Genomic DNA, 12,468 nt, shown 5'->3' with positions numbered 1-12,468 from the left:
GAAAACTGTCATAGAATTAGTTTTGTTATCAATTCATTTTTATTTGTATAGGGATATCTAAATCTATTTATACTATTAAAAAGCAGCTTTATTTCACCCCATAGATGTTAAATGAGAAACAAACTAACCAAGAACACTTAATAACCCTTGGAATTCATACGCTAACAAAGAGGAACCATGGTATTACCATGTTTTTTTTTAACATGATACCATGGTAAAACCATTGACTTGGACGTGTATCATGGCAATACCATGGTATTCTTTGAAGTGCCATCTATACCATTTAAATACCATGATAAATGAATCTGGTAATAATTTAGTTTGATTGTGTATTTCAAAGTACCATAGCATTACCATCAGATGCCTACTTAACTTGTTGTGGGTATTTGTTGTACACTCTTAGGATCTATAATACTAAAATATAATGTACTTATATATAGAACCCAAAAGGGTTATATCGCTCGCTTCATATTTGGAACCCCAAAAAGGTTCTATATTACATAATTTTTAAGGGTTCTATCATTGAGCCAGAAGAACAGGTTCTATATAGAAACTTTAAGGGCCCCCAATTTTTGTTTAGTTTTAATTTAGCGTTTAATTGATATGAGAATTAATTTTTTAATATAGATACAATATCACTGAAAGAAAGTAAAATACCAATTATAAAACACATTTATTTATTTAGTAAAACATTTGTAATAATTTGATTTACAATAGCACAAGCAATAAATAACACACTTCATACTTCATGCTATGGTACTTTGAAATACACAATCAATCTAAATAGTTTTAGAATTTAAGAATTAATAAATCCATCAACAGGTTTCTAATAACAAGCTATTAATTATTAGTAATATTATTCATATCATTATCATAATTTTTGTAATTTAACATTATCCATAAATTAACATTTTAACTATAAGTAAGATGATTAAATAGGTAAAACAAGTAAACAATAAAATTACCATGTGATGAGGAGGAGGGTGTGGCCGGGCCGTGACGATAATCACCTGCTTCCTCCTTAATAGGGAACATAACTGCCACAGTGGTGCCGAAACCCGGGATGGAGGAAAATGAGTCGTCAGAATGCCCTCGCCGCTGACGGAGGATCATGATGCTGAAGATAACCTACATGATCAGGTGATAGTGGAGTAGTACACCAGGAAGTGGAGGAGCCCACTGTCTTGCTACAGTATATAAGGCTTATAATGAAACGCACTGAGTGAGGTCTTTTGGATACAACAAATTTAACAAACTCCACTTCACTTCAGCCATCTCCATGTCCTCAATTTGATGCTGACTCTCTTTGCACGGTGAGGTCTTGACGCCATATGATAGATTAAAGGGGTGGTTCACCCAGAAATTAAAATTCAGTCATTTTTTTCTCACTCCTGTGTTGTTATAACCCCATATGTCTTTCTTTCAATTTCTTAACACAAAGGTTGCAATATTTAAAACATTTTGTGCTCAGTAATTCTGTACAAAGGTAGTTTATGGCGACCACCTCTTGAAGCTTCAAAAGGACGCAAAAATATAATTCCAAAGTCTAAAATATGATTGCATGCGACTCATGCCTTGTTCTGAAGGCATAGTGTAAGGTTTGATAAGAAACAAACTGAAATCGAATGTATTATTTAGTGAAAATCTTCACTAACCGTTGCTCTCTAATGCATGCTCATGAGCGTGCACAAGAGCAACAGTATACACTGGTCATACCCCTGCTCGCGAGACTGGTTTTGTTTATCTAAAACGTTCACCACAGCGATAGTAACAACAGAACACATCACAGCTGCACACACACCAGAGAACAGAATGTACAAAACATGTCTTAAATTGAAGTTGAAGAGGAGAGCCTTATTTGTTTGAACCAGAGTACTCAGAAATCAAAGGCATACAGAGTTCTTCTGAGCTGAGTAAAGATCCCTAAAGTTCTGTACCTAACAACCAAGTTAATGTAATAATGATGGATTATTATTACCATTACCATTGACATTAAGTGTCTAAAAGTTAAAGAGGGAGTGTGGGGAGGCTTGACACAAATCATAAAAAGTTAGTGAACTGGTTTAGGATCACTGTAAGCAGCGCTGATATCCACTAATTTGGATTCAGTGACAGTTATGGTTGAGTCACTCGCTCTTCGACGTGCTCTTGCAATGCGCCCCAATTCTGTCAAATATTGTTGCAAACTTGTATGCTTTTTCCCCTTTAATTCTTTGATGCCTGTGGTAGCATTAAGCTGGCCTGCAGAACTGCGCTTTGATTTGTTATTTCCAGTTTGCCAGAGTGCAGCACACACATTCACACACAGCTAGATTTTCTCTAGTTAGCAGAGTTTTAAAGCTGAGCCAATAATCACATTATATACCCGATCACTTATTTAGACAGTTTGTAATTATGGTTTTCAGTGTTCATCTAAAAACCTACCAAATAGTAAATTGTAAATGTAAATGTATATGTTTGTGTGATAGAGAATGACACAGTTACAAGTTGCTGAGAGCAAGACTCCATTAAACAAATCTGATCAGTGTTAATTTATTCCTTGAAAAAAAAAATGGTACTACAAACAGCCTCCATCTCAGAAGAAATAAACTGTGTGATCTGGAAATATCTTGCTATTTGACTGGAGGTGTCTCTTTTTGAGAGACTGTGCTCAGTGCATGGATGTCTGAGGACATTTTTTTGTGTCTTCTTTGAACTTTGATGTGCCCTTCTTACGACATCTTTTCCTCCCTTTGACTGAGCACTTAGTAAGCTAAGTCGACAAGTGTATAGAAGTTTTAATAGGCAGATTGTGCCCTGTGAGAGAAGTCGAAATTGGGCATGCATTTGAAGTCAGAAAAGGACTGCAGCCCATCTGTCCCCCTTCAGGTAGATACCTTAACAAAAGATGTCCTTTAAGCTGTAAGAGGATAAGCTGATATAAATTAGCGTCAAAACTGAATGTACAGAACAACCCTACAGTCTGCATTCATACTTGTTCCAGTAGCTGAACTGATTCAGCATGGAGCTATTGTAGCTAGGCCAAGGTCACAGGTTTGATTCCCAAGAAATGCATGTTGCTCAATGCACAAGTCATTTTGGATTAAATTGTCTGCCAAATGCATGAATGTATGAGTACTTTCAACCAAAAGGCATATTTAGAGCAATGGATGACACCAAAGAAAAGAACAACCCAACGTCGCAATTGCCAGATGGGAAACTATGCCAGAAGCATATGAAAGACTCCTGGATGTGTTTGGCATATTCATCCAGTTTTTTATGCTATAATATATGGAGCTGCAACTGGCCCAAACGAGAAGTGAGAAAAGTGAATGCGAATCGCCAAAAACAAAATAAGAAGAATGTGAAAGTGGAGATTGATAGTAAAAAGGGACGTAAATATTGATCTATGTCTCACCCACACCTATCATATCGCTTCAGAAGATATGGATGTAACAACTGGATTCATATTTCTTACTTTTATGCTTTCTTTGGAGTTGCACAATTTTGGTACCCATTAGCAATATATGGATGTTCAGAGCTGAAAAACTTTAAAAAAAAAATTCTGTTCTGCAGAAAAAAAGAGTCATTTCTGGGATAGCATGAAGGGGAGTCAATTATGAGGGAAGTTTCATTTTTGGGTGACTATCCCTTTAATTGTTTGTCTTTGGTGGTAAGTCACATGGCAGCTACAACAAGATAGTAATAATTAAAGACAAAAAATTATGTTGAGAGGCCATTCTGATTACAGGCCTTATACAATTTATAAATCTACACTCCCTATAAAAGTGCTGGACATCAACAGAGAGCTTGATGTGAGGTCAGTCTTGGAAATCTTTCAAATGATTCAAGGTAACAGGGTCAGATCCATCCCCAGGAGGTTGTTAGAGGACTTTAAGGGGTCACCAAGTGCAGTTTCTATTCTAAAGAGCCTCTGTCTGAAACTGAATATGGGAACTTGCACTTGATTTTATTTGTTGTAAGTAGGCCCACATGGAATCTATGACTGCAGAGAGCTCTAAAGATCGACTTTTTTCAAATGTTCTCAAAGTTCAAAACACCCGTGCCCCATGCATATTCATTGATACAATATTTACAGCCAATTTGATTATGCTTTCAGCTTCAAATAAGTGTGTCATACTCTTAACTCCATTTAACACATTAAGTCTCCAAAGTCCATCTAGCCCTACAGTAGCTTTACATTTCTATGTTTCAAGGGAGGGCCTTGAATAGTCACACTGAACAGTTTCATATCTGTCTTTTTCAAACTTTTCACGCCACTTGTGTCCATATTGTAATCATATGAAGTCAGTAATCATGTTAAATTACATTTGATTGCATGCTGTGCTCCCTGTCTTTCTTTCTGTTCCATTTTAGACAGTTATGATTGGCGACTGGTGACCTGTAATTGTACACACATCATTGCAGATGTGGAGGCCTAGCTGTGTACACAGTGCTGCTTCGCTCAGAGCAGACTGCTGCTGACACACACAGTTGCGGCTATCTCACTTACCAAACGTGGCCTCAACTGTCACCATGCAGCATCTCGTGTACATGTTACGTTGTGTTCAGATACACTTTATAATAATGTGTTTATATGGGAGAGAGATTCTGAGTAGGAAATACAACACATGTTGTGATTCCTGTCCAGATGTTGTGGTTATAACTCTCATATGAGGGGAAGAAAATATTAAGTTAATGCTTTTTAGCAGCATTATGACACTTGCAAACAAACAAACAAACAAACAAGACACCTTGCATTTTAAAGTCATTGAACACACAGTTACTCATGCAACCATACACAACCTACACATTGTGAACTGGTCTCATCTTTTATTTTCTGTAGATATATACATATATAAAAAATAAGGGCATATGTACAATGATAATAAATATCAACTTTTTGTACAAGCGAAATAAATTACTTAACATTATTACTTAAAAAAAAAAAGAGCAACACAGTTTTTTATTTAAATGCAAGAAAATAAAAAAATGTAAAAGGCAACCACAAAGAAACAGCAGATTTAAAGCCACGTGAGATGAAATGAACTGAGTTGACTGCATGTATTTCTTTTTTCAAAGGAAAGGAAATACTGGGAAGCAGGTTCAAGTCAGTACAAAAAAAAGCCATGCATGATGCTAACAAGCATATACAACACATTCTGGTTATCTCTCTGAAATTGTCATTATTAAACATGACTTTAGGTCATTAAACAGGCTTATCAAAGCAATGAGTGAAATTAAGAATTTCAAAATTTCGATAGTCAGAAGTCCACCCTGAGAAGTCCTTGCAGAAAGGGTTCTGTTTTTTGAACATACCTTTTAGTACAAAGATCTTTTCTAACCAGTGTAAACTTCCCTTGTATGCTGTGCAGCACAGATTCGATCATAGACTAGAACGGAGTTAATGGCAGTATGGAAAGCTGCTTGAGAAAACTGTAAAGCTATCGTGCCACAAAGAATAGCATTCCACCAAAACAAGATTAGTAGTAACAAAGATTTCAGACAACAACACTTTAGTTCTGTGCAATGGACAAACTCCAGAACATAAAAAAGAGAAGGATATAAAAAAGAGAAAGAGAAGGAACATGTCTGCAGTCTGCTTTGGCTTCACCCATGGTGAAGAGGCACAGTTAAAGAAACTTGTCTTCTTTTTTAATATATAGTATGAGACTATTGTTGTATTGTTGAAACGTATACAATATATTTTGCAGAACATCATGCAACAGAATATGGGCCTGGTGATGACCATCGAAGTGCCTCTTCACCCGCAGGGTCATGAAAAATCTTTATCTCCTTCATTTGTCTTCACAATCACGGTCAATGGAATGAAATGCCCTCGGCTTTCTGTTTTCGCCCTGTTTTGTGTTTTGTCTCTCATTGTTAACTCACCCTCATACTATCCAAGTTGTGTATGACTCTATTTTTTCTGCAGAATACATATTAAGATTTTTAGAAGAATTTATCAGCTCTGTAGGTCTATACAATGCAAGTGAATGGTGACCAAATCTTTGAAGCTCCCCAAAAAACATAAAGGTAGCGTAAAAGCATTCCATATGACAAAATGTAATTTTTTTTACTGTGCCTCTTGCCAATGCAGTCTCTTGGCATGCTCATGATTCTAGTGCTTGACGCATGTGCAAGACATTTCCATTTATGCATTTGGCAGACACTTTTATCCAAAGCGACTTACAGTGCACTTATTACAGGGACAATCCCCCCAGAGCAACCTGGATTTAAGTGTCTTACTCAAGGACACAACGGTGGTGGCTGTGGGGATCGAACCAGCGACCTTCTGATGACCAATTATGTGCTTTAGACCACTACACCACCACCACTCCAGGAAGTGTAATTGAGCTTTAAACCATGTTTGTCAAGGAAACTACATGGATGCCATGGATGTCAAGGATGCCATGATTTATAGTAAAAACCTATTGGAGTCTTATGGATTACTTTTAAGCTGCCTTTATGTGATTTTTGGAGCTTCAAATTTGGGTAACCATTTACTTGCATTGTATGAACAATGAGCTGAAATATTCTTCTGAAAATCTTAATTTGTGTTCTACAGAAGAAAGAAAGTCACACATCTGGGATGGTGTGAGCGTGAGTAAATGATGAGAGAATTTTCATTTTTGGGTGAACTATCCCTTTAAAAAGTTGCAAAGCCCATACTGAAAGAGATAAGAGAGAGATATAACCTGTTAGTTGAGAGTTTTATGTTATTTAAAGTAAACAATACTAATTCAGGGTTCCCATTCTTTTTTGACCAATAAAATTGCATGACCTTTTCTAGGCATTTGTGATTACTGGATACAGATTTGTAAAAATTATTTAGATTTAGACCGATTCACTAACGAATCATTCACACTAAAGAATCATCATTTGTGAACCTTTTTGACCTCTTTATTGACAAGAATCAACTCCAAAAATGTTTTCACCAATCGGACATCATAATGGCTTGCCAGCAAATGTTACTCTACACAAAAGCAAAATCTAGCTGATGAGATCATTTTAGAGCTGAGCAAAATTAAAGTTGTATATTCACTATAGAAATGGCCATGACCTTTAAAATTGTATCAATTTCCATGACATTTCTAGACCTGGAAATCACTTTTTGAAAATTCCCTGATATTTCCTGTTTTTTATGACTGTGGGAACCCTGAAAATTTGAAATATCAATCTTTTTTATTAATAATTTAATTGGAATTTTCTTTTGGTGTAGTCTTACCTGTTTTTCATCAGCCTGATTGGTCATTTAAGCTGGACTTATAAACATACAACTCAGCTACTCGTAGTCCTTGAAGGAAGCTGTTCATGAGTATTAATTTGGCTTGAGAACGTAGGCGGAGTCTTCTAAACCATTCCAGAAGTTTCATTCCATCGTGTGTCTTCATTCACCTGGTTTATCATGTAGGCAAACACTGTGGTTGCACTTCATTTGGCAGTTCAAGCCAAATATATACAATAATGCACTTGCTGTAACATCCAATTCAGTCTTAGTACAACATTCTGTTCGCACCTCCCTCATGCTACAACCACTGGTAATCCTGGATTTTGAGGTGAACAAGAACAAGCTAATTCCTTTTCACATTTGAGCTGAAACTAATAATAGTAAAAAAAAATCCTTCTATAAAAATTGCAATAAACAGACAGAAAAACCTCACAATATATTAATAGTGCTGCAAGTCTCAGGACACATTCTCTGGAAAAAAAAGACAACATAAAAAGGTATTGAGCTGTAAAGAAAGGCAAAGCATTTGTCCATGATTCGAGTTCTGTTTCTGTTTTACAGCTCACTCAATTGTTTTTCTCTCTTCTTTTTAACAATTTCTCCTAATTTTCTCTCCTGCGAGAAAAGCGTGATTGTCATTTTGCAATTGAAGTTTTTGCTTGTCCACTTTGTCTTCTCTCTCATGCTTTTCCACTCACAAAGAGTGCTAGAAACCTGTTCCAAACATCTGCCTGGACTGAGGCAAACAACTTGGATGTCAAAATAGGAGCATAGTGCTCTGTATCCTTCAGCTTGCCAAATGACTACGATCTGTTGCCAGACTCTGCCTTACATAGAACAGACTGATAGCTACATTTGGCTCGTCGGGTTCCTCTCGGAGATGTACCTGTGTTTGCCTGTTAGCCATGCTCAACACAAGGCCCTGTTGTCTGGTCCTTTAAATACAGACATTTACAAAAGGTTTGTATGATTTTTTTTAGTCTTGGTTGAGGCTCCTTCTAAGAGCAACTTTGAGTTTAGAAGTTTGAGATCCAGAATAATCGGAGGGAGTGTTGTGAAGCATGGTGGCCTTGTGGCACGGAAGATGTTTGCCATGGCAAAAGTGTCGGCAGAGAAGGAATAGTTCGCAAGAAGAGAAGAGACGGATGGAGAAAGAGTTCCCCAAGCAGGAGGGAGGTAGGAGAGGTATTCTGTGGTTTCTATCAAATCTACACAGAAGACTCCTCGGGGTTGGCATCGGGCAGGACGCTTCTCTGCTGCAGAGTTCTCCGGAGCTCCTCTTTAAACGGACTAGAGTAGTCGTTCTCTCGGCTGCCCAGCCCAAGTCCGCTCCCCATGCCTATACCTGTTCCCCCACTCCCTCTCTCCTCCCCGGCAGTGCTTAAATTCAGGCGGATGTATCCATTGGTGCCTGAGTTTCGGATGTTGGTGAGGCTTAATCTACTTGGTGAGTGAATAGGCTGACCTGGAATGGTGCTGGGAGAGGCTGAGCTGCCGGTAGAGCACATGGCATGCCCGGGCACAATTTTCAGGGACCCATCCGAGTAGTAATAATTAGCCCCGGTCTCCCAGAAGCGGTCTTCATCATTGGCCATTTTGCTGGGTACAAATGGCGGGCGGCTGGTCGGCTCTTTGGGTAAGGTAATGGGGTACACTAAGGTGCTCTCCAGTGGCTTCATCTCAGCCCCTTTGCCTAGGGCTAGCTTCAGTCTTCTACGAAGGTACAGGGAAGCAATAAGCAGCAACAGACAAACAGCGCCCAAGGTGATCACAAGTACCCAGAATAAACCCATGCTGCCATCGGGCTCGGGCCTCCATGAAGACAGGTGCGCTGGCCACCACTGCGACCTGGTATCTTTCCATCTGGAACTTCACTCCCTGCTCCTCTGAATAGCAGATGTACCGGCCTGCTTGAAGGGAACCGGCTTGGGGGATAACAAGGGCGTGAAGGGCTCGGTCGAATCTTGGTCCCATGGCCTCACCTTCTACCAGAGCGAGCTCACGTTCATTTAGTTCCCAGAAGGGTTGAGCCAAGTTCGAAACCAGATTGCAAGGTAGCACCAGATCTGATCCAACGACCACGGTGACATTTCTCAACCTAGAATGATCTGAAGACACAAAATGTAAACTGTATATTCAATCTATTGTAATATGTTCAAAGCAGTGGTAACACTTTACAATACGATTCTATTAGTTAATATCAGCAAGTACATTATGATATATAGAACTGGACTGCTCATGATGTCATATCAGTGTAGCCACAGCGCCGCCATATTGCTATATTTATTTATTTAAAGTTTTCCTGTAATTTTTCCTGTTTCTTGAAAGCCGTGTTTGTTCAGAATGACTAGTTTTATGTTTTTATGAAAAAGTGCCTTGTTCTCACGGTCACTCGAATAAGAGCGTGCCCTCTCTCTCCCTCTATCACATGTGCAGTGGGTGCTGAGATTGATGGAGACAAGCAAAGCAAAGTTGGTTCAAATTAAACTGATATAATAGATTTAAATGTATTTATGACATGTTTCCGTGTATGACTACAGAGAGCACTTCAATAAGAAAACAAGCAAATCCCGGGCCTTTAAGGTGATTTAGAAATCCAGTTCTGACATTTTTAAAGTCCCTTTCGGGGGTAAGGACGTATTGTCAGCCCAAACAAGCAGATATTACAGCTTCTTCTTACATTATAACTTGTGGATAGTTTTCCCGATTCCTTTGGTGATCGTTGTGCTGTCCTGATAGGCTGAAAATTGAGGCAGGTGAATATCGGATATCTTCTCCCTTGAATGAATACTATCCATAACAATCTAATTAAACATGATTGTCACTAGAGGGTGAAATCCAACTGTCATATCTGCAGGTCGGAGACGGTGAAACGGGGGTATTTTCGCCTGTCAGTCAATGATGCTCTATGACAGTTTGGGCATACTATGATGGCAAACACTTTCGGAGTCTGTTTGCAGTTTAATGTTGCATCAGCATTCTAAATACTCTATATATCAGTGTATGTAAGTATCATGAACTAACAATAAAAAATATTTTTTTATAGAATTTATTAATCTTGGTTAAAGTTGTCATTGTTAGTTCATGTTAGTTCATATTGTATTAACTAATGTAAACATATAACATTTTAAATGTTAAATGCATAGTAAATGTTGAAATTAAAAATAACCAAGATTAATAAATGCTTATTATAAAGTTTTACCAAAAGAGTTTTTTTTACTACGCCTTAACGTAATGTCCCGGTTCAATACAAGTTAAGCTCAATTGACAACATTTGTGGCACAATGTTGATTACCATAAAAAATCATCTAGAATCGCCCCTCATTTATTTGTTGACATAATTTTAGTGTGATTAAATTAAAATATGCTCTTTTAATTACCAGATTGAGGTTTACCGGCTGTTACCTTGTCATGGCAACTTTACACGGATAGGGTTGGTTTAAAAAAAGCTTTGGATAAGCTTTTTTATCACAATAAAAACATGTTAACATGTATAATGTTTATGAATTACGGTTATTCTTTTGAAACAGTGGACATTTTAATGTTTTTGGACTGGCCCCATTCACTTCCATTGTAAGTGCCTAACTGTAACCACGTTTTTTGCTTTTTCATAAACAAGCGAGGGACGAGCTGACATTATTATTATTATTTTTGTTTTGTTTTTGTGATAATCAACATTATGCCACAAGTACTGTCAATCGAGCTTAACATGAATTGAACCCAGAATATTCCTTAAAAGGGATAGTTCCCAAAATTTTGTATATATATATTCTGTCATTGTTTACTCACCCTAATGTTGCTCTAAACCCCAATGGCTTTCTTCCATGGAACACAAAAAGGCAGAATGTGACATGATAGGAAGAATGTTAGTCTCAGTCACCAGCAACTTTCATTGCATCTTTTTCCATACAATGAAAGTGAAAGGTGACTGAGGCTGTCATTCTGCCTAACATCTCCTTTTGTGTTACATTTGTGAAACAAAAACAGTCAAATGGTGAGTAAATAATGACAGAATGTTCTTGTTAGGGTGTGTGTGACCCCCTATTGGAAGAGTGCTAACTGCAGCCTGTAGGGGGCAGTGTATGCCTGACATACCAGGGCTGGGAATGGAGGCCGGCTTGTCAAACTTTGCTTTTCCTCGGTTGAACCTCTCCAGCATGAGGTCCTGGGAGAGAGTGGATGCGGAGCTGTGGGGGAGCACAAATATTGACGATGTGTAAGAAGGCTGTTAGACGCACTGCTTTTGGGATGCAGCTTAAAAATATGAAAAGAAATCAGGGGAGGAGAGGAGAGCTGTTGCAAAGTGAAGAGAAAGTAAAAGTCAGAAGAGAGCAGGTGGCACTAAGCAAGGGAAGAAATGAAGGGAAATAAGGGGAGGCAAGGGAGAACAAAGGAGAAATGAGGAGACGAGTGAGGCTTAGAGCTCAGTTGAAAAGCGTGAATGGATCATAGCAAAAGCATGTTAGTAGAGTGGTACAATGAGGGATGAAGTGAACACATGGAGGACAACTGAGAGATAGATGACTTTACCCGCGGTGGAGGTCAATGCGGACGCAGGCGCGTCCCTCGCTGTCCCAGGCACAGTACGGGTCTCTCGATAGCAGACAGTCTGGCTGAGAATGATACCGGCTGCAGTTGGCCAAGGGCAGCTGAAGAACCTCAGAACGTGAGCCAATGTACAAATACTTCTATACAGACAGAAAGATATGGGAATATGTTCATACAGAAAAATTCAAAGTGATTCAATTCAAAATATTTTAGTAACTCCTTCCACAGTATTTTATGTTAACTCATTAACTTTAACTTAAACAGATGAGTTGTTAAAAACATCAATCTAACTCAACTAAACAGGTTTTGCTGTAATTTCATATCTCTCTATGTGTTCAGCATGTGTTCAGCATGTGTACGTGGACTCAGAACCAATGATCAAACTGAGCATGCTCAGTAGCTTGTTTTTGCTGCCTTCACAACCAAACTTAACATTGTAAGTTTGCTCTGTTTGCTTTGTTTGAAAAGTAAAAGACCCAAAGATGAAAATTGTTGTTCCAAACCAATATGAATTTCTTTCTTCCGTGGAAGGCAAAATGAGATGTTAGGCAGAATGTTAACCTCAGTCACTAATCTCTTTCATTGTATGGAAAAAATATTAAAGTGAATGGTGACTAGGGTTGCTCTGAAAGTTTTGGCTTCGGTATGATACCAGCACTGGTACCTCAGTATCGTTACTAACTCACCAAATAAAAAAAATTACTCGTCTA

General features: G+C 38.2%; 1 protein-coding gene across 1 annotated transcript in view; it reads right to left on the bottom strand.

Moving 5' to 3' along the window:
• Positions 1–4,804: 4,804 nt before the first annotated feature.
• The window catches only part of sema4c (sema domain, immunoglobulin domain (Ig), transmembrane domain (TM) and short cytoplasmic domain, (semaphorin) 4C), a 92,083-nt gene continuing 84,419 nt past the window's right edge, over positions 4,805–12,468 (bottom strand). Inside the window, 4 exon segments of the mRNA XM_052101376.1 lie at positions 4,805–9,016; positions 9,018–9,318; positions 11,306–11,397; positions 11,741–11,898. Coding sequence (XP_051957336.1) covers positions 8,419–9,016; positions 9,018–9,318; positions 11,306–11,397; positions 11,741–11,898 — 1,149 coding nt within the window. The 3' untranslated portion in view covers positions 4,805–8,418.

Source organism: Xyrauchen texanus, chromosome 3 (assembly GCF_025860055.1).
Source record: "Xyrauchen texanus isolate HMW12.3.18 chromosome 3, RBS_HiC_50CHRs, whole genome shotgun sequence".
In the NCBI taxonomy this organism is placed as follows: Eukaryota; Metazoa; Chordata; class Actinopteri; order Cypriniformes; family Catostomidae; genus Xyrauchen; species Xyrauchen texanus.
This window is presented reverse-complemented; position numbering and strand designations above follow the sequence as displayed.